The sequence below is a fragment of the Rhincodon typus genome, chromosome 25 (assembly GCF_021869965.1).
Source record: "Rhincodon typus isolate 14 chromosome 25, sRhiTyp1.1, whole genome shotgun sequence".
Taxonomy (NCBI): domain Eukaryota; kingdom Metazoa; phylum Chordata; class Chondrichthyes; order Orectolobiformes; family Rhincodontidae; genus Rhincodon; species Rhincodon typus.
In genome coordinates this window covers 13,159,247-13,179,144 of record NC_063356.1, presented here as the reverse complement: position 1 = coordinate 13,179,144, position 19,898 = coordinate 13,159,247, and the positions used below count along the sequence as shown (strand labels likewise).

General features: G+C 38.9%; 1 protein-coding gene across 2 annotated transcripts in view; it reads right to left on the bottom strand.

Moving 5' to 3' along the window:
- Positions 1-2,050: 2,050 nt before the first annotated feature.
- Positions 2,051-19,898, bottom strand: part of mdm4 (MDM4 regulator of p53) — a 39,208-nt gene continuing 21,360 nt past the window's right edge. For both annotated transcript variants that reach the window (XM_048612074.1, XM_048612073.1), the window contains 7 exons: positions 17,032-17,081; positions 12,126-12,193; positions 10,750-10,846; positions 9,534-9,688; positions 7,045-7,215; positions 5,812-5,928; positions 2,051-4,174 (listed from right to left, as the gene is read on the bottom strand). In XM_048612074.1, the coding sequence (XP_048468031.1) occupies positions 3,608-4,174; positions 5,812-5,928; positions 7,045-7,215; positions 9,534-9,688; positions 10,750-10,846; positions 12,126-12,193; positions 17,032-17,081 (1,225 nt within the window). In that variant the 3' untranslated portion in view covers positions 2,051-3,607. The remainder of the gene's footprint in view (positions 4,175-5,811; positions 5,929-7,044; positions 7,216-9,533; positions 9,689-10,749; positions 10,847-12,125; positions 12,194-17,031; positions 17,082-19,898) is intronic.

Below are 19,898 nucleotides of genomic sequence, written 5' to 3'. Positions count from 1 at the left end.
TGTTGATGCACAAGCTTTAATTATTATCCAAAATTTTCTAGATTCTTCCAAGTTTCCATCTGATCAGAAATATCAAAAGGTTTAAGTAGTGTCTTAAAGGAGAAAAGTGAGAGAGAGATGTAACAAGGGAATTCCTGAGCTGGAGGCGCTAGGAGCTGAAAGCACCAGGAGCTGAAAGCACCAGGACCAGGATGGTGCAATTAAATTCAGTGATACTCAGTGGGGCAGGAATAGGTGAGCACATCTCTCTCAAAAGGCTGGGGGGGGCTGAAGGTGATTACTGACACAGGGAGAAGCAAGCCATGGAGGGATTTTAAAACAAGGTTGAGTTTTTAAATTAAGACTTTTCACGATCAATAGTACAAAATGATGGATGAACAAGACAGATTGCAAATCACTTACAATGTCATTTCTGGCTTGAAGAGATGGGTTATTTGGGGTCTACTCAATGAGCTGGAACTGAGAACCACTGGACCCTTTGGTGGATTCTTCCAAAGGCACACAGGGAAGCTGTGCAAGTAAATAGTGGAGTTTGGTTTTACAAATGCAAATGTCCTAAATGGCAAAGTATAATGCTCAATAACCATTTTGACAATGGTCGAGATTGTAGTATAGTAGTCAATAAGTTCAATATTAAAGAGAGTTTGGAACCCTAATGCTGAATTTTAACACGGAGCAGTAGCATGTGGGGCTGGGTTTAAAGTTAGTGCAATTCACTAATCAGGCAGCTGGTTATAAGTGCAACCTCTTCAGTACTACCCTATGATAACTGGTCAGTTGGAGCAGATTGGCATCCAATTTCAGCCCCCTTTTTAGAAAAATCAACTTGAATCATTCTCACGAGAAACATGGTTTTACTCCAAACTTTGGACATTAGAATTTCAGTCACCAAAAGAAAAGCATTATTTTTTATCTCTTTCCTCCAAAGTATTGAGATTATTTGTTTGGTTCAAAATATGATACAATGTTGCTTTTTTAAAAACTGCAACACTGACAGAAGCAAACAGACCAACCAACCATCAATTTTCTAAAACAATGGCTAACTTTGCCACCCATTAATTCTGCTCGTGTAGTGCCTAAGCCATCAAAAGCCATAAAAAGCAATGGAGTATACGAAGTCATCTATTTTGTGCATCTTTCTATCCTGAACAGAGAAACTGACCTTGACCAGTTAAGTAAGTGCTGCGGGTACAAGATTAGATAAGACACTGGAATTCAGATACAAGCAATTTACCTCCGGACTCCTCATGCTATACATTTACATATCAAGCATGATGGAATACTCCCCTCTTGCCTGGATGAGTGCAGCTCCAACAACATTCAAGGAGCTCAACAGCATTTAGGACAAAGCAGCCCACTTGATTTGACTCCCCATCTAACCCCTTCAAAATTCATTCCTTCACATGGTGCACAATGGCAGCTGTATATACCATGAACAAAATGCATCAACGCATCAAAGCTCCTTAGAAATCACCTTCCAAATTTGTGACCTCTATCACCTAGGAAGTGAAGATGCACGAGAATACCACCACCTTGCAAGTTCTCCTCCAAGCCACACACCACCCTGACTTGGAATTATATCACTATTTCTTCATCACTGGATTAAAATCCTGGAATTTCTTTCCAAATGGAACTGTAATAGTTCTGTGGCATTTCACCACCATTTTCTAAAGGGCAATCAGGATGGGCAGTAATTGCTAGCCTAGCCTGTGCTGCCCACGTAGCATGAATTAATAAAGAGAAGCAACAAAAGGTAACTGTATTTTGTAGCTCCAAATCAAAGTCAGATAATATTTTTGAGCAGATACAACATGGAAATGAGTCAGTAGGCATGTCTGAAATGGAATTCAGTTGTGATTAACTATGTACTGGAATTAGATGGTAAACTGCTCCTCAGACCAATAATGTAAATCAAAACAATTTCTTCTTTGCTTTTTTCATGCATAAGGTTTTAAGTGCTGCAATGGTTTTTAGTTCAACAGAAATTTACGTAATTTGTTAAATTTTGAAAGTACCCACAAAGCACCTCATTAAAGTGAGAAACATCAAATCAGTAGATCATCTATTTTATTGAAGCAAATCTATTCTCTGGTGGTACTGAATTATTGCACATTAATTGCAGCTTAGTATAAATTGTCACACCAGAAGACACCCAGAAATGACAAACAGTAGCTACCTCAATCAAAAACACAAAAGGTGTCAAAAACCAAAAAACAAAGGTGTATTTAACACAAAAAAACAAAGTGCTCAATTAACTTGATAACTAAACAGTATTTGTCATATACTTCATGGAAACATTGATGCTAAAGTACTGGCCACTGTATGGAACAACAGTTTGATTTTCTCCGAAACCTTTCTGCTCCAGAACTTGACAACTAAAATGCCACTTTAAGGACACCAACATATGTTGTGAAATTTAGAAGAAATATTAGCTATAACACTGACAGTAAGTCACGATAGCCAGCATTATCACTAGATTCCATATGAAGTATATATCCCAAAAATAACACAGGAACTTTAAATCCTGTCCTTCCAAACACGAGTTGCAAAGATTAAAAAAATTTTCAGCCGTCAATACTGTGATTATTCACAGGCTGTGCACGCAATAGTGGAATCAAGAAGAAAAGGAGGAGCAGATGAAATATCACATTAAAAGCAATGGATTATAGGCAATTTCCTTATTCCTCAAATGCCTGGGTACCAACTGCTAAATAAGTCTAGCATCAATGGCCAAAATAAAAATGGTTACTAGATTAGTGTTGTTTATATGCCAAAAACAGCATAGCATTTCAAATTCTAGCTAGCACTAACTGGCAATCGAAATGACTGCAGATGATAGCATCTCTCGTGACTACAGCAGAAGATTAAAGATGTCACCGAAAAAAAAACGTGCATTTACACATCACAACCACAATGTTTCAAAGCATTTATAGCTCATAAGTATTTGAAACCAGAACTCTGCAACTTGGAGGCCGAGACACAGCAAGTAATTTTTGATCCAACTTGCAAAGAGGGCAACTACAAAATATGGCCCAATTTTAAAACTACCGCTGGTCAGCTTCAAAAGTTTCATCGATAAATATAATGAATTTGACAGTTATAAAAGTTAATAGATTTTGTACCATTGCTAATCAAAGAACTGCACAAAACTGTTCAAAATCAAAATAAATATTACGATAGAACCCAATGTTATACAGAACAGAATCTAGACCATTCTACACAAAAAAGAACACCCCTGACAAACCTATCACAATCCGAACATATTGGCTCCACTAGCGTGCATGGCACTTATTGTGAATGTTGTTAACTGCCAACATATGTTGTGTCCTGGTTCAAATGACATAAAACTCTAATGAAGTTGTGTTTACAGTACTTCAATTTACCTCATTAAACTTGGACTTGTTTCCAAGAGGATACATAACTAATGTCAGAGATGCAGAGAAAACACCATTGCTCCAGATATACCAAGACAGATTCCTGCCTCTTCCAGCATACTGTTCTTTATCCATTACCTCTCCATGTTGCAAAGGCAATTGGAAAAGCTCAGATGGAACAGCAGTCATAAGCAAAGAATGCTTTGCATTTCACTTGACAGCACAGCATGTAGCTATCCTATAAAAGTTCTTATAACTGTATTAATTGGCTGCACACACACAGGACAAGGCAGTTTACGCTTATGTAACATTTTAGCACATGCATAGCATGCTACAAGATGTCCTGTCTTTCCATGGATAATATTCCCAGTCCTGGGGCGCACACCACAGACAAGACAGGGTCCCAAGCGGTTCCTCTGAAAATGTAAGGAGTCTTCACACTGAGATTTTGTTTCTCCAGACTTAAGTTCCTCTTTATTCCTTGACAAGCTGATACTTGATGTGGATGGCTGTGAAAGTCTATCTAAGGATTCTGAAGAGTTATGTTGGGTATACTTTCCTTTCTCATTGCATTTTAGTCGTTCAGTCTGAATCAGAGGGTCAGAAACAGACTTTCTACAGTCAGGAACATCAATGTCTTCACCTTCCTCTGTCGCCTCAAAGCCAGTAATTAATGGGTCAGATGTTGAATGTACAAACTTGGGATTTAGGTGCCAGCCTTCACGAAGTGCCCAGCACCACAGGCAATATTGCTTCTGAGATGGATTACACTTTTTACAGTTGGTACATTTCCAAGAGTCCTAAAATGGAAAGGCAGGAATGTACATCATGAGGATCTTAGTGCTTTACACTACCTGGCAACAGGACAGACATTCTGGATAACCACTTAGATTTTACAGCATAAAGAAAATGTCAGGCAATGTATTGCAAAGGTTATTTCTATCACCAACTCTAGCTTTCAAGATATGAATATGGTTAATATTGCTATTCAAGAATAAATTGACCAACAGGAAGATCAGAACTGTTCAGAATTGAACAGTATATGAACTTTTAAAACAAGTCTTTTAAAAATTTAGATGCCTTTATGTAAGTTTCTAAAACAAAATAAGGCAAATTAAGCCCAATTATGCAAAAAAGCTACATAAAATTGAAATTTAAAGTATAGCAAAAATGGCAGCAATTGTTCAGAGTATTTTTTGTCGGTATCATGCACCACTAGTACACTGCAGGTACATTAATGGGTTGTCTAAATAAAACATTGTAGCGAAAGCTCATTTTATACAGTACAAAATCATCATGTTTCAAAGAAAAAGGCATTGATATTCCAGCCAGCACATCATGATTTATTAATATTTCACAGGTACGGTGGCTCAGTGGTTAGCACTGCTGCCTCACAGCACCACCGACCTGGGTTCAATTCCACCTTTGGGCAGCTGTCTGTGCGGAGTTTGCACATTCTCCCGGTGTCTGCATGGGTTTCCTCCGGGTACTCCGGTTTCCTCCCACAGTCCAAAGATTTGCAGGTTAGGTGGATTGGCCATACTAAATTGCCCATAGTGTTCAGGGGTGTGTAGCCAAGGTGGGTTATAGGGGGATGGGTCTGGGTGGGACGCACCAAGGGTCGGTGTGGACTTGTTGGGCCGAAGGGCCTGTTTCCACACTGTAGGGATTCTATGATTCTAGGTACACAAAGTTAAAACGACTAATTGGCATCGCTCGAAAGGACAAGAATGCTGAAGTAGAAGTTGTGTTACAAATAGCTCTAGTTAGCCACAATCTGAAGTACTGCACTTCAGGAAGGACTGATTGGCCCCAGATTCAGAAGAACAATACCACAACCAGAAAGGTTAATTACAAGAATAGGTTGTACAGACTAGAATTGCAGCCCAATGAATGCAAAACAGATTAAATGATGATATAATGGAGATGCTCTGGATGACTGAAGGAATTAAAGTAGGTAAAGAGAAAAACTGCCCAAGTTCAGAACAAATCTATAAATGGTTTGGGTCATTCAAAAGATGATGCCAGAAAATATTTTCTTCCAAAGTCATGAAAATCTGAAATTCTCCACAATATGCCGTTGAGGCCAGATCAGGTGAAACTTTCAGCACGGGGATTGATAGATATTTGTTTGGCAAAGTTATTAAGAATTATGGAACCTAGGTGGTAATTTGGGTTAAGATACAGATCAGCTATGATCTAACAATGACAGAATATGCTTAAGGTCTATACGTAAGTAGCATTGGCTTTCCACTATTTCACAAGAACAGTCATGTTCACAGATAGACCAAAAGTTTCACAACATCCAACACTTGAAGCATGCAGAAAAGACAAGTTAACAATATTGTGACAAATCTTTAATTGCATTAAAATTGCGATGTATTATCTCAGTGTCTACAACGAAAACTTCAGAATACATTAAAATATTAGGAGTTACCTTTAAAAAATCATCAGAGTTTTCAAACGAATCAGAGATTTCTGTGTCGGTAGCATCCCCCGAGCATGGCAAGTCGTCATCAGCTTCATATATTGTAACCTGAAGGGAGGAATAGGCCTGGGTCGGGAAAAGGAGTGGACAAGTCACAAGAGGAGTCACCAATATAGCTACTGCTAAACTGCAAGTGTAAGTCACAAAATGATTAATGTGATTCTTGCTGTGATTCTTACCTTGCTACTTTGCAGGTTAGGACTACCAACTTTTCGCATTCACGGTGAAGAATGATAAGATGTTGGGAATTTATTTTTTTTTAACCCAGTGACAGTATTAAGCACTTCTGAGTCATTTATAACAGGGTAGGTACACTTTAGCTCTGTCTAAGTGCACCTGATGATATTGACTTCAATTAAGTGCCGCCATACTACACCAGAGCAAAATCACCCCATAGATTTCAATCTTGCGTTTTCTATGACCGAGCTTGTTGAATTGAAAGCAATTTACGCTAAATTCAGGGCATTTAACTTAGTCAAGTGCCCACAAGCTCAAAATTTCCCTTGTGAAGTTAACAGCCTTCAGAGAAGAGACTTTTATGACATCTATTTGGACTAGTTTCGACTCCAAACCCCAAAGACTGTATTCAACGTTCTTCTCCTGTCAGGAAAGAGCATTTTTTAACCTGAGACAGACAACGACCAGGGTAAAAAAAAGTCTGCCATTATTACCAAGTCTACAAAAAAAATCTTAAAATATTAATTAATTTGCCATTTTAAATAAATATTATACTTTTTGGGAGATCAAACTGCACAATTAAGTACATTGATAAAAATATATTATAACAGCCGTATCCTTTATTTTTCCAGCAATATAAGCACATGTAAATGAGTTAGTACCAACAATGCTTTTCTTCCAAAAGGTTTTCCAATTCGTTACTTCTCCTGACAAAACATGGTCAATTAGCTATCTGCCTTTAGCACTTATTTCTGGATGATAGCTGATGGCCTCGGTCTTCCACACAAAAAATTGAACAAACTGATTTCAAAGGCTGTCAAAGAAATATTGCATTTAACCTTTATCGGGTCCACATTTGATACAATGACTCAATAGCATTTGAAATTACATTAGCCATACAGCCATAGTTCAAATGTGACTGAGTGAGGCAGCATAGAGAAGACACATGCATCTGAAAACTGATGCACCCAGAAGTAACTTTAGATTGCTTTAATATTTGCCTACCTCCTTGCAATCTGTATTTTTATCTTCCCCTCCTTTCTGGTTCTCATGTGGATCTTTTTCTTTTGTTTCAACCTTCTCCAATTTGATTTCCACATTCACTTGATCACTGACAGGTTCATTCAGAAACCACAGATCATCAGTCGAGTCAGAAACAATGGCAGTGTCAATATCCTGAAGAATGAAAATGATGGGTTAATGTTGTAAACTTATTCAGCCAACATAAACTAATCTAACATGCCATCTTTTGGTACTTTGTGTGTCCTGTCCTATGCTCAACAGCCTGCAATAAATCCACTGGCCTCTTAAGTTTGTCCTATAGCAATTCGGTTTCAACTGAGGATTTCAGCATGTATATGAGTTTAAGTGGACTGGATAGGAGCAGATTTTTTAAGGGAATCTATCACCCATCACCCTTCTGGCTCTGTTCAAGTTCCAGGAAAGAAATGAGCCCAAATTCCAGTGATCACATCTAGGATAAGAAATAGTCAAAAATCTCAATACATATCCAGCTTACTCCTGCCAATGACTCCAAAAATGGCACAGCCAGAAAATGAAGAGAAATGAATAGCCACTGCAGTACAATCATTCAGCTTCAAAACAATGGACTAAAATTCCAAGCTGAGCTCACTTGAGATACGTTCTCTCATAATTTTGCTGGCCTGCCCAGTCACTTAACTAGATATATGCATTATTTTATGTCATATATAACTACAGGCATAGTTACACAAGTCCATAAAGGTGCCTGTTAAGGCCTTGGGAACACCTTTTGGTGTTAAGAGTCATTACCAGACAGGTGTCACCCATGAGTGTCTCTGCACTGCTAACTGCAAAAGTTTAATTCTTGGAGATAAGGGTCAGAGGGTCAGAGAGTCACGGAGACTGTGGCTTATGCGACTTGTTGTCAAACAGTGCCTTCTGATGGGATGCAGACTCGCGCATACATAGTGCAATGCCAGGCTGGTTCTAACATGAAAACCTTAATACTCATATTCTCTGCAGCCACATTGCCATAACAGCCCATAAAAATATTCAATGGTAAAAATATGAAATTCAATAATAAGCCATCTTCTCCAACTGCTACCTTCAAAATCACCTCATGGATCTTACTCAACAACTTCAACATGTCCTGTTGCTTATCGTATTCTCAATACTCCAGCCCTGACCTTGTAACAATACAACTTCTCACCCAAACTCAACACTTCAGCTCAACAAACTTATGCTCTGCACAAGAGAAATTCCATCCCATTCTTAAAGTTATAGACATCAGCTGTGACAACCATGGCAATCCATCTTCATGTTTCTTTAAATCTCCACCGTTTGATTAATCTCACCCAATTATCAACTGTGGTCTAGATACATGGTGCCACTTTCACCTGATTCCACACACATCTGTCTGAATATAGGCTGCTAACCAGGTGCAAGCTTTAAGTGAATTAAGAAAAGATAATTATTTTCCTTAACAAATGAATAACGTTCTCAGTCGGCTCTTGTGGCACATTGATAGCATCCCTATCAGAGTGTCAGAGGGGATCATTTTAAATTAACTTTAGTAAGTTTTCATTGAAGTTTTAATTTATAGACATCTTAAATCAACCCTGTTCAGCTGTGCCACGACACAGCTCTGGAGCATGTGGAACTTGAGCCTGGGCTGTCTGGCTCACAGCTAGGTACACCAATACTGTGCCACAAGAGATTCTTATAAGGTAGTTTTTTTTTTCTTTAAACAGCATCTAGGGAAGAAGGGACTTAGACCTGGATCTCCTGCCCAGAGGAAAATACCTGAAGAACACACATTTTTTAAAATAAACCAAGTTAACCAACCACCTCCAATTATAAGCACTGACTAGTTGGTCGCATACACAACTAACATACATCACCTTTTATTGCCTTTAATCTCAAACATTTGTCTTCTCAACATAGGCTGCTAACCAGGTGGAAGCTTATAGGTGAATTAGGCACCAAGACAATTAGAGTGAGTACTGGGCATGAAGAAGGTGGTATATCAACCATGGTAACAGAAGGTAGGCTGTCTACATATCAGTTTTGGAACTCAGTCCCAGGTTGTTTCTTTTTGCCTGATTTATGTTGCCACTTTGCCTACCCATCCCCTCAGGGAACACTTTTTAAGCACTTGAGAGAGCAAAATGTAAATGCTCCCTTCGAACCTCTTCCATCAGGCAGAAGACACAGAAGCTTGAACACATGCACCAACAGGTTCAAGAGCAGCTTCTTCCCTGCTATTATTGGAATGCTGAATGGACCTCTCTAACTTCAAATAATGCTGATCTTGCTTTGTGCACTCCTGTGCAGCCATAACCTTGTATGTCTCGCTTTAAGTACCCTATGATCTGTGTGTCCTTGTTTGTTACTATCTGCCTGTAATGCGCGCAAGACAAAACTTTTCATTGTACTTAGGTACATGTGATTATAATAAATCAAATTTAAGGTTTAATAAGTTCTAACGTTTTTTTTTAAAAGAATCACTTCACCTGGTTGCTGCAAATATCAGTTGATCCACTCTTTCGACTTCCATAGTTTGAACGCAAACTTGTAATAAACCACCACGGCAGTGCAGCAGCATCCCAAAGACCAGAAATACTATTTTTGGATTGACGTTCGGATTGATCATCTGTCACAGACTCATCTAACAAAATTAAACACAAACATATTCCAAAACTCTGCACATTGGACTTTGAGCTTTCAAGTTCTATACTAGAAATAAACAAGAAAATTCCAGAAGAAATACACACAGGGTTCAGGAATACTGTTCGAAGAAATTTTAAGCTGCAAGAATGAAAGGAAGGAATCTTGATCCTGCTCCTAGCTAGCGAGAGCAGTCCCAAGATGTCTTCCTCAAAAATAACAGCAGGAAGAGGTCACAAATGTTTTTCTCAGGTCCAGACAGCGACAATTTCTGGCACAGAGTGAAGATGACGGCATTCAGTTTGCATTATACCTGGCAGAGAAGTTCTTGGTGCCAAATACTCGGTACAAGACTTCTGGTACTAGCAATAGGAATAATTTCAACACCAACATTCATCATGGACACAAAAAAAAAGTGGGGGGGGAGCGGAAGAAAAAGCTCAATAGTTACTGCACGTTATATAAAAGTGATAGATTGGTTTCTGCAAGTGATTGCACTTAATACAAGACAATAGACGCTTAAATCAATACTGCACAATCCTGGGATACTTGGGATTGTTGTGTTAGGATCCTAGTGGTCTTACAGATGGTTTAAACCCCAAGCAAAGGCAAAATGAGAAAAGCAGACAAATATACTGATTTTAGTGAAAGGTGGTGGTCTAGAAAAAGGTAACTGGTGTAAGTCACAACCAGCATACAAACAGCTGGATTTTCAGTTCGAACTCTGCACCAAAACAAGGTACAGATGGCTAGCCATGCCACCCTGAACGCTTCACTTCACATTATAGAAATGTGACGACAGGTTCTGGGGCAGGAATGAACAGACAGGGAAAGGATCATCTACTTAAATATTTTATACACATTAATTTGTTTTCATCTATAGCACGCTTACCTCTGAATTTGCAAGTGCATTCAAGCCTCATTCAAGGACTTTTGCTGTATGAGGAACTTCACTCCAAAAGTAGTTCATTGCATTTGTGCGAGAGTCATACAACAAATTGACTAGATAAAATACAAAACGTCCTTTAAATCTTAACCCATCATAAATAATTTAGCACTAACCTGATTCAGAGTTCTTTCTTTTTAAATGTGAGGTAGCTGAAGTTGGTATGTTCCAGGAAGTTATTCCCTCTTCACTAAGTTCCCCCGATGCAGAGCACTGTATAGGGAAGACAGAGTAAGGAGCAAATGTTTATATGGCTATCTTTTAGTTGTGAATAGGATGTAGCAGTTCCACTAAGTCACTGTCCTTTGTGTCTATAAAAGAAAAGGCAGAACCCAGGCTGAATGTTCTCAAAATTCTTGGAAACAGAAAATTCTCAGTCGAGAGTCAAATTCTGAAGCCAGAGAAAATATGATAAATTGTTTCCTCTACTGGTATGCATAAAGCAAAATTGTGCACTAATGGTTTATCATATTAAAGATTCCAGTAGGTGCAAAACTATTGCTGTAGTCACGTCAATTGGATTAGGGTTGAGGGGGGTAGGAGAGCCAAGGATGTAAGTTGGGAAATAAATTTAGCGGCTAAATTATAATAAATATCCAAGAGGTTTGTCTGCACTGCAAAAAAAAATGTAGGCCCATATGAAGTAACATTTTATGAACACAACTTTATATTTTTCCAATCATGAAGCTTTTAGTTTGCACTGACAAATAGAGATTCAAATGCACACACTTGCACAAACAAAACAAAAAGCTGATATTTAAGAAATTGGTCAGCATTAATGAAACAGAATTAGAACATTACAAAAGACAAAAAAAAAAGCTACTGATTTTTTCTTATTATTAAATCAAATTTTCCCAGATACTCTAGGACAGTGACAGATGAAGAGAATTTATACTCAATATCCCTGATGCACAAGGTTTCAATGAAGATCAACATGTCATTCTCTGGCTCCTGAATTTATTTATGCCGAAATGATCAATGTAACTTGTAGACATTGCTATCATGAAATAAATTACATCCCGTTATGGTAAGTTCCTCTTCTCATGAAGACTCAATAATGGTTTATCCTATACCACCGCTAAATAAGCTCCTAGACTTGGCAAGGAAAGGAGGATTTGATGGCAGCACTTTACCAAATTACAAGTTGCCAATGGTGCTGCAACATAATATACATTGAACACAACATCACCATATTATCAAAGTAACCCATTTCCACCTACCCATAAAAATAGAGGATTAAGAAACAAAGTGGCACCTTTCAAAAACAATATTTCTAGGTTTAGAGGACCTTATTCATTTCTGCCATCTTCCACAAATTGAATCAAGTGAACAGAGAGGAAGGTGCTACATCCTTCAACAGACAGAGAAGAGAACTCTGGAAAACAGAGAAGAAGACTCTGTCCCACCCATCTGAGCTCTGACTACAGCACACTCAGACAGGAAGTACAGAGACGGGGCCACTCTGTACAAAACAAATCACACAGTAGTTTACCTTCAGACGATCTTCCCTCATAGGCAGGCATTTCGTATCCTTTACAAGTGTGCGAGTCTGTGCAGCATCTGCATTGCAGGTAAAAGAAAGAAAAAGAACACCTTCCCCAATATTAACCATTCTCAAAACAATCATTTGGTATTCACTGCGTGTTATCACCCAACCTCTGGTCATTGATTTTAAATGAGAAAGCAGGATTAGTTTCCTTTGTTAGTAGTCTCCGCTCATTCCAATGCTCCATTACACAGGCATCTCCACAGAGGAAGACATGGCAGCGTAGATTTATAGTTAATGTGAGGATTAAGGTAATATTTTAGTGCAAATACACAAGTGAAAATTCTTAAAGAGGTTTTAATCTACATTTAATACTCTGCACTACTGAAGCCTTTAAGACGAATGTGGACAATACACTATTGTGAAATTCAAGAATTTTTCTCCATCACCTAACATTTGGAACTGATGTTTTAATTACACACGAATTCAATATTTAAATTCCTAAATTTCGCAATATGCTATGCATCCAATTGATTGGTTAATGTTTAAAAAACTCATTTAATTGTCGCTCATCCACAATTTCATGGATATAACTGCACATCTATTGACAGGGATACAACACATGGGTTGCATTGTAAAATTTCATTCAAGTAGACAAACCTCTATGAAAGAGTACTTGGTACAACCTGTCTCACATTTCAATTTCTACTGCAAACCTCATTAATGCTTCAATATCATTAATCATTGGCATCTACTAGGCCTTGCAGTTCAGAAGACCATGAACGTGGCATGAAAAATAACAAGTGGCCTGGAGGTTAATCCACCAGATAGACATCTACAGTGCTCTTATTCCTACCAAAAAATCTGCTTTTGGGATTGTAGATTAGAATTTGTAAATCTACAGATTTTGCTGAAACAGGGCAATTCAGCAAAACGACACTTATAACATACCCTGGCGCAGGGAGTTGGAGTTTATATTCAGGCATTGGCTGACATTCCAACTCACCTGCCCCTACTCAGAGGAGCTTCAGCAGTTCTTGACCACACTGCCAGTTGCAACACATTGCAATGGAGTGCTCACTCTCAAGTGGGAGAGGGCCAACTGACAGGACCAATGCCATACTGAAGTACAGCATTTTAAAGTCAGCTGTTCATGAAAGCTGTAAGCAGTAACCAGAATTGGCATAAGTATGCCAGTTGGAGAAAGAAGCACAGTGGAAGCAAGGACCTATAAGGACAATAAAAACAAGCAAAGGGTAGGGTGGGATGAAATACAGAAATAATATTGTATTTATTACTTCAGATAACTTGATAATTTTTAAGCAAAATTTTTAAGTCAGAGAATTGAAAACTGAAATGCACACAGTTTGAAACACGCATGCATTCCATTCAACTGAAGAGTTCCCTTCCCGGTGTAAAAATACTAGATGCCCATATGCGTGGCAAATGCGGTTTGCATTATGACCGCCATTAAGAACAATCCAGCAACTAAATTATAAAATTATTCAAGCAAGGGAAAACAGTTTATTTTCCAATTATCCCAGCTGAATAATTCGCTCTCCAATGGTACTGCAGATTGTGACCCACTCAAGAGTAGATGAATTTTACACAACCAAGGATAATAAGCTGGAGTGACAGAAACTGAAACTGAACAGAAATTTTACAAAATAGGGAGATTTTACAAGTATTTTCACTCTTTACTCTTGACTCAGTCTCTTTCCAGGCCATACACCTTCCCCTCTCCCAAGCAGATGACATATCCATGGGCTCCTGTGGTGATGGCATACGGCATTAGTTGCCAGGAGATGTGCAAACGTAGATTAATTGATCTCTCTTTTTATTAATTTATCTGGCCAAGACTGGGTTCAGACTTACATACTGGGAAATTTATCAAGTAAATTATTTTATTAATAGCAAAAATAGTTTGATGGATTACAGAATCATAGAATTGTTAGTGCGGAAAGAGACCATTCACTTCATATGTCCTCATCAGCTTTTGAAATAAGCCAAATTGGCTAGAGTCAAACTTTTGCCTTTACTCCCAAACTTTGATCACTAATTCTATCCAATATTTCTGTGGACCGATTAAATCAGACCCAGGACTCATTCCTTTCTGACTTCACAACAAAACTCCACTTTCTGGGCCAGAGGGAAATTTCAATGTTGAGTTTAATGGTCAACTTATAGACACATACAGCATCATAATATCCAGGAAGACTAAGAGCAATATACAATTTTCCAAAACACAATAGTGATTTAAAGTGAAATGTCCAGCAACTCATGGTGATTTGAAACTGTAATACATTGTTTGGCTAGGCCTACACTTATTTTTTCGTCTCCTAACTGGTGAAGCAGTTTTCTTGAAGCAATGCAGCCCACGTGGTAAAGGTACTCCCAACAGTGCTGGTAGGTAGTTTCAGGGTTCTGATGCAGTGATGACGTACGTCAAGTCAAAATGGCAGGCAACTTGGAAGTTGTGGTGTCCCCACACATCAATTAACATTCTAGGTTTGGGAGGTACTGGTGAAGAAGCGTCGACAGGTTTCTGCAATCATCCTGTAGATGAGATCTAATGTACTGGTGATGGAGGGAATTAGTGATTAAGATAGTCGATGCGCTTCCAATCAAGGGAATTGCTTTGTCCTGGATGACACGGAACTCAAATGTTTCTGGAGCTGTATTCAAGCATTCAGCTGAAAAACACTCCATTATGCTTCTGAATTTGCATTTTAGACAGTGGGAAGGCTTCAGAATTCAGGCAAGTCACTTTTTGCAGTACACCAAGCCTCTGATGCTTTATTGTTCCACAGTTAATGTGGAGCTGGTTCAGTTTAGCTTCTGGTCACTGCAATCCCCAAGGTATTGATGATGGGCAATCCAATGATGACAATCCCACTGAATTTCAAGGGAAAATGGCTAGTTGGAGATGCTGATTATCTGTCTCTTGTGTGGCATGAATGTTAGTAGTCAACACCTGATTTCTGTCTAGGCCTTGCTAAATGTAGAAGGTGACTGCTTCTATATCTTAGGAATTGTAAACAGAACTAAACACTGGATAGAGAATGTTCCCACTTCTGACTTTAGGATGAGGAATGATCATAAAGCAGCTGCCAATGGTTCAGATAAAGGCACTGAGGGAAACATCACAGTGATGTCCTATAGTTGAGGTGATTAGTCTCCAACAACTACAAGCATCTACCCTTGTGCCATGCATGACTGCTTCCACCACAACTGCAAACCGCCCCCCGACTTCACTTGCGTGGCATCAGCAAGCACATGATCAAATGCCACCTTGAAGTCAAAGGCAATTATTTTCTCTTCTCGCCATTTTTGTTCCAAAGGTGTTGTAAGACCTAGAGCCAAATAGGCCTGGCAACATTAGTGAGCACATATCACACAAGAGCATGATTATCGACATGTTTCAATGCTCTGCTGCTGATCAAGAACAGAATGAGTCAATAACTGGCTGGATTGATTGGATCTATTATCCTTCTTTATGCTGAAGAACATACCTGAGCAAGCTTCCATGGTGGGGTAGATGTCACTGTAGTAACTATACAGAGACAGCATCACATGTTTCAGAACACAGGTCCTTAAGCACTGCAGCCACAGTGCATAACTTTGGTTATATCCAGTGAGCTCAGCCACATGATATCAGTGATTCAAATGAGCTAAACACTGGTTCAGTGTTGGTAAGAAATTCCGGAGGTGGCAGAGATGCATCATTCACCCAACAACTTCAGGGTGAAGGTGGCTGCAAACACTTCAGCCTTTGTCTTTTGCAGTCAGATACTGAGGTTCCCCATGAGTTGAGGATGGGAATGTTCATGCAGTTTTCCTTGCTTCCATTAATTATTGAAATGTCCACCACCATTCACAACTTGATATGGCATTAAAAAGATAGCTGTGCTACAGACATAGTATGTTACTTCACTGCTCTTTTTAAGTACAATCTTGATGCTACTTCTGGCATGGTTTCCTATATTCCTTAATGAATTAAGGGTGAATGATAACAATATAGAAAGGAATACACCAGGTGACAAAGGTACAGATTGTAAAGAAATATATAATTCCACTGCTGATGGTCCACATGGCTACCCAGATTTGAATGGTAAGATCTGTTCCCAATCTATCCCATTTAACAATGTGGTGGTTCCACATAATACAATGAAGGATGTCCTTCGCGTGAAGGCAGGACATTTCTCCACAAGGATTGTGTGGAGGCATGAAGGGAAACATTTGTGACCAGTAAACTGATACGGTCAATTGAGGGTTCTACGAGTTGTCTCACCACACGTCAGATGTACAGTCCTTCAGGACTCAGCCAGCTCAATCAATATGCTATCGAGCCACTCTTAGCGATAAGACTTTGAAGTCCCTCATTCTTTATAGTATGTCTTTCAGGTGATTCTTCCAAACGAGGTACAGTTTACAGGGTTTTTTTTCCCCTTGCTGTATGTTCATAGTGTCCAACAATCCTATGGTGCTTTTTTTTTTAATAAAAAGCAGATTACAGCTCAACGAGGAAGTTAGGCCATAATTTTAAAAACTCAATACAAACCAAGGTAACATGATAAAACTTTGTACAATTTCACATTTTTTAAAAATCTTCCACGAGCCTGAAAAACAGGTGAAGACCACTATAAATCACATTCTTCAGAAATCGTGTAATCCTCCTTCCCTCCTTTCAACTGGTAACAGTTCTCAGCCTGCAATATTAATATCCATTTGGAGTACTGACATCAACACATTAAATGGATTTATCTATCATCTAATTTTTCTTTTAAAAAACACTACACGGGGTTACCTTTCCCCTTTTTAATACTCTTTCACCTCCCTCCCTCCCTTTGCAGCAATACAATTCAAACAAGTGCTACACTGCAGGGCCAAAGATTCAAAATAATATACACACCTTGAAAATTGGCAGTTCTCAGGTTCCTCGAAAGCATTCCATACAAGTGGCTGCAAGAGAATAAGCATGTTTAAATGTCAGACATATTTGTTTATTCAACATGCAATACATTAAGACAAAGTTGCTTTTTACAATATAAATCTCCATATGTAGTTCCTAATCGTTAATTTTCAAATCAAAACAGTGAGACAATACAGCAAGAACAAAAGAAAGGTAGGTTATTGGGGAGTATTTCCTTCATGTCTCTTTCGATTGGCGGATTGGCTTAAATCAGGCAATGTTATTTCAGCTGCAAGAGTACAATTCGGAAATTCACTTAAAATATTTAGCATCCACATTATTTAATTAAATAGTGATGGGTCGGCAGGTGCTGTTCTACAGCTGTATCATATGGGATCTGGTGGATGTCAGTGCGATCTATGGTGGCCACATCAATAACAAGAGGAACCTCAGCGCAGAGCTGATGAACTGGAATCTGAGCAGCAGACACTGCAACAGGGGAGGTACGTAGAAACTACATTCAGGGGGAAGTCACATCCTTAGATTCAGTACAGCAAATTTAGTTTGTGGTCAGGAACAGAAGAGTGTGACTGTAGGGGAGGCACATATGGGGATCCAAAACTTTAGTTTTAGAGGAGCCTCAGCCAGTCCACTGATCCAGTAGGTAAAGGGTCCTTGCTCCCTGTGTGCACACGCAAATTGGCACTGGACAGATACAATTAGAGGAGTGTGGCTCAAAGATTGATGTGGGAGAACTGGGTTCCAATTCACTGGGCACTAGGGTCTGAGGAAGGATCACCGGACCCGAAGCGTTAGCTCTGTTTTTTCCTTCACAGATGCCGCCAGACCTGCTGAGCTTTTCCAGCAACTTTGTTTTTGTTCATGAGGCACTAGCACCAGTCCTGGGCTGTTCTGTTTGCACAGTCTTCAGTCAAATCATGCTGGGACCAGTATCCTGGTAAATTGATTAACTAGGGTGGTAGATATTGTATTAAACTAATTAATGGTGACAGTGGGTGGAGTAAAGACAGCGAGTGTAGAGGAAGAGGGTTCAATTGAAAGGCAGTTTAAAAAATACAAAAGGAACAACAGAGCTCCAGGGTAGTGAAGATGCAAAGAATACGCAAAGAATGACTGGAAGCAGCAGAAAACATATACTGGAGTGAAGCAGAGATTAAAACCAGAGTAAATGATAATGGTCAAAAGTTAACCTCAAGGGTCATTATCTGAACACATGAAGCATTTGTAACATCTTAAACAAGTTAACAGCAGTAACAGAAATAAAGGAACGCGAGACCTGATTACAAGATGACCAAGATTGGGAACTCAATATTCAAGGGGAAGTGATGACCTGATGCTATTATCACATGACTATTAATCCACAGACCCAGGTAATATTCCAGGGACCCGGGTTTGAATCCTGCCATGGCAGATGGTGGAATTTGAATTCAATAAATATCTGGAATTAAGATTCTAATGATTACCACGAAACCATTGTCAATCGTCAGGGAAAAGCCCACTGGTTCACTAATATCCTTTAGGGAAAAAAACTGCCATCCTTACCTGGTGTGGCCCACACATGTCTCCAGACCCACAGCAATGTGGTTGACATTTAACTGCCCTCTGGGCAATTAGGTACGGGTCATAAATGCTGGCCTAGCTAGTTATACCCACATCCCAATAATGAATAAAGAAAAGGTATTTGCACTCTGTAAAAATAGGCAAAAACAGAAGAGGTGGTGGGCAGTTTTATTAATAAAAAGGTATCAACACGAAGATCATGTAGAATCAGTTCTGGTTGAAATAACTAATAATGTGGGAAGAAATCATAGATGGCAGTTATTCATAGCCTCCTGAAGAATTCCTCACTGTTGGACAAAGTATGAATCAGGAAATAATTGAAATATTTATTGAGGCCTAAAGGCCAAACCAGCAACAGATGACTTTTAAGATAATAGAGAGGGAGAAAATTGATTACAAAAGTAAATTTGCAAGTATGAAAACAGCTAGACTTCCTATGAGTATATAAAAAAAGAGTTTGTCAATAAGTGTGGGATCCTTGGAGGACGCAACTGAGGAATTAATAATAGAACAGGGTAACAGCAGATAATTAAATCAATATTTTTCATCAGTGGAGGTCTCTACACACATTCCAAACATAACAGTAAGGTGCTTATACGAGGAAAGATCTTACAACAGTCTTTATTGTGACAGACAAACTAACAAAAGGTAGACAAGTTTTCAAGAGCTGATCACCTGCATCTAAAGTTTTAAAGGAAATGGCTGTATAATCAGTGGAAAATTGACTGAAATATTCCAGAACTCACTAGATTGCAGGAGAGCTTCTGTTCAAGAAGGGAAGGAAACAGAAAGCAGGAAACCATAGGCCAGTTAGCCTAACGTATGTTCTTGGAAAGATGCTATATTCAATTGTTAAGGAAAAAAAACGTTTTGAAAAGCTTCATGCAAACGAACAGAGTCAACATGACTTTGTGAAAGGGAAATGACATTTGAAAAATTTGTTCAGATTCTTTGAGGATATAACAAGCAGAGTTGAAACCAGAAGTACAGAGTTTTGGGGGTAATGTATGTGTGTGTACTGAAGATTAGTTAACACACAGAAAACAGACTCAAGATTAATGGGTCTTTCTCCAGTTAGAACGCTGTAACTAGTGGAGTACCAGAAGGATTATTCCTAGGGCCTCAATTTTTTAAGCATCTATAATATGACATGGAGGGGGGACAGAGTGTAATGTATCTGCTGACAATACAAAAATAGGTGGAAGGTTATGTTGTGATGAGAACATAAGGAATCTAGAATGGGATACAGATAGGATGAATGAGTGGCAAAAACTTGACAGATGGAG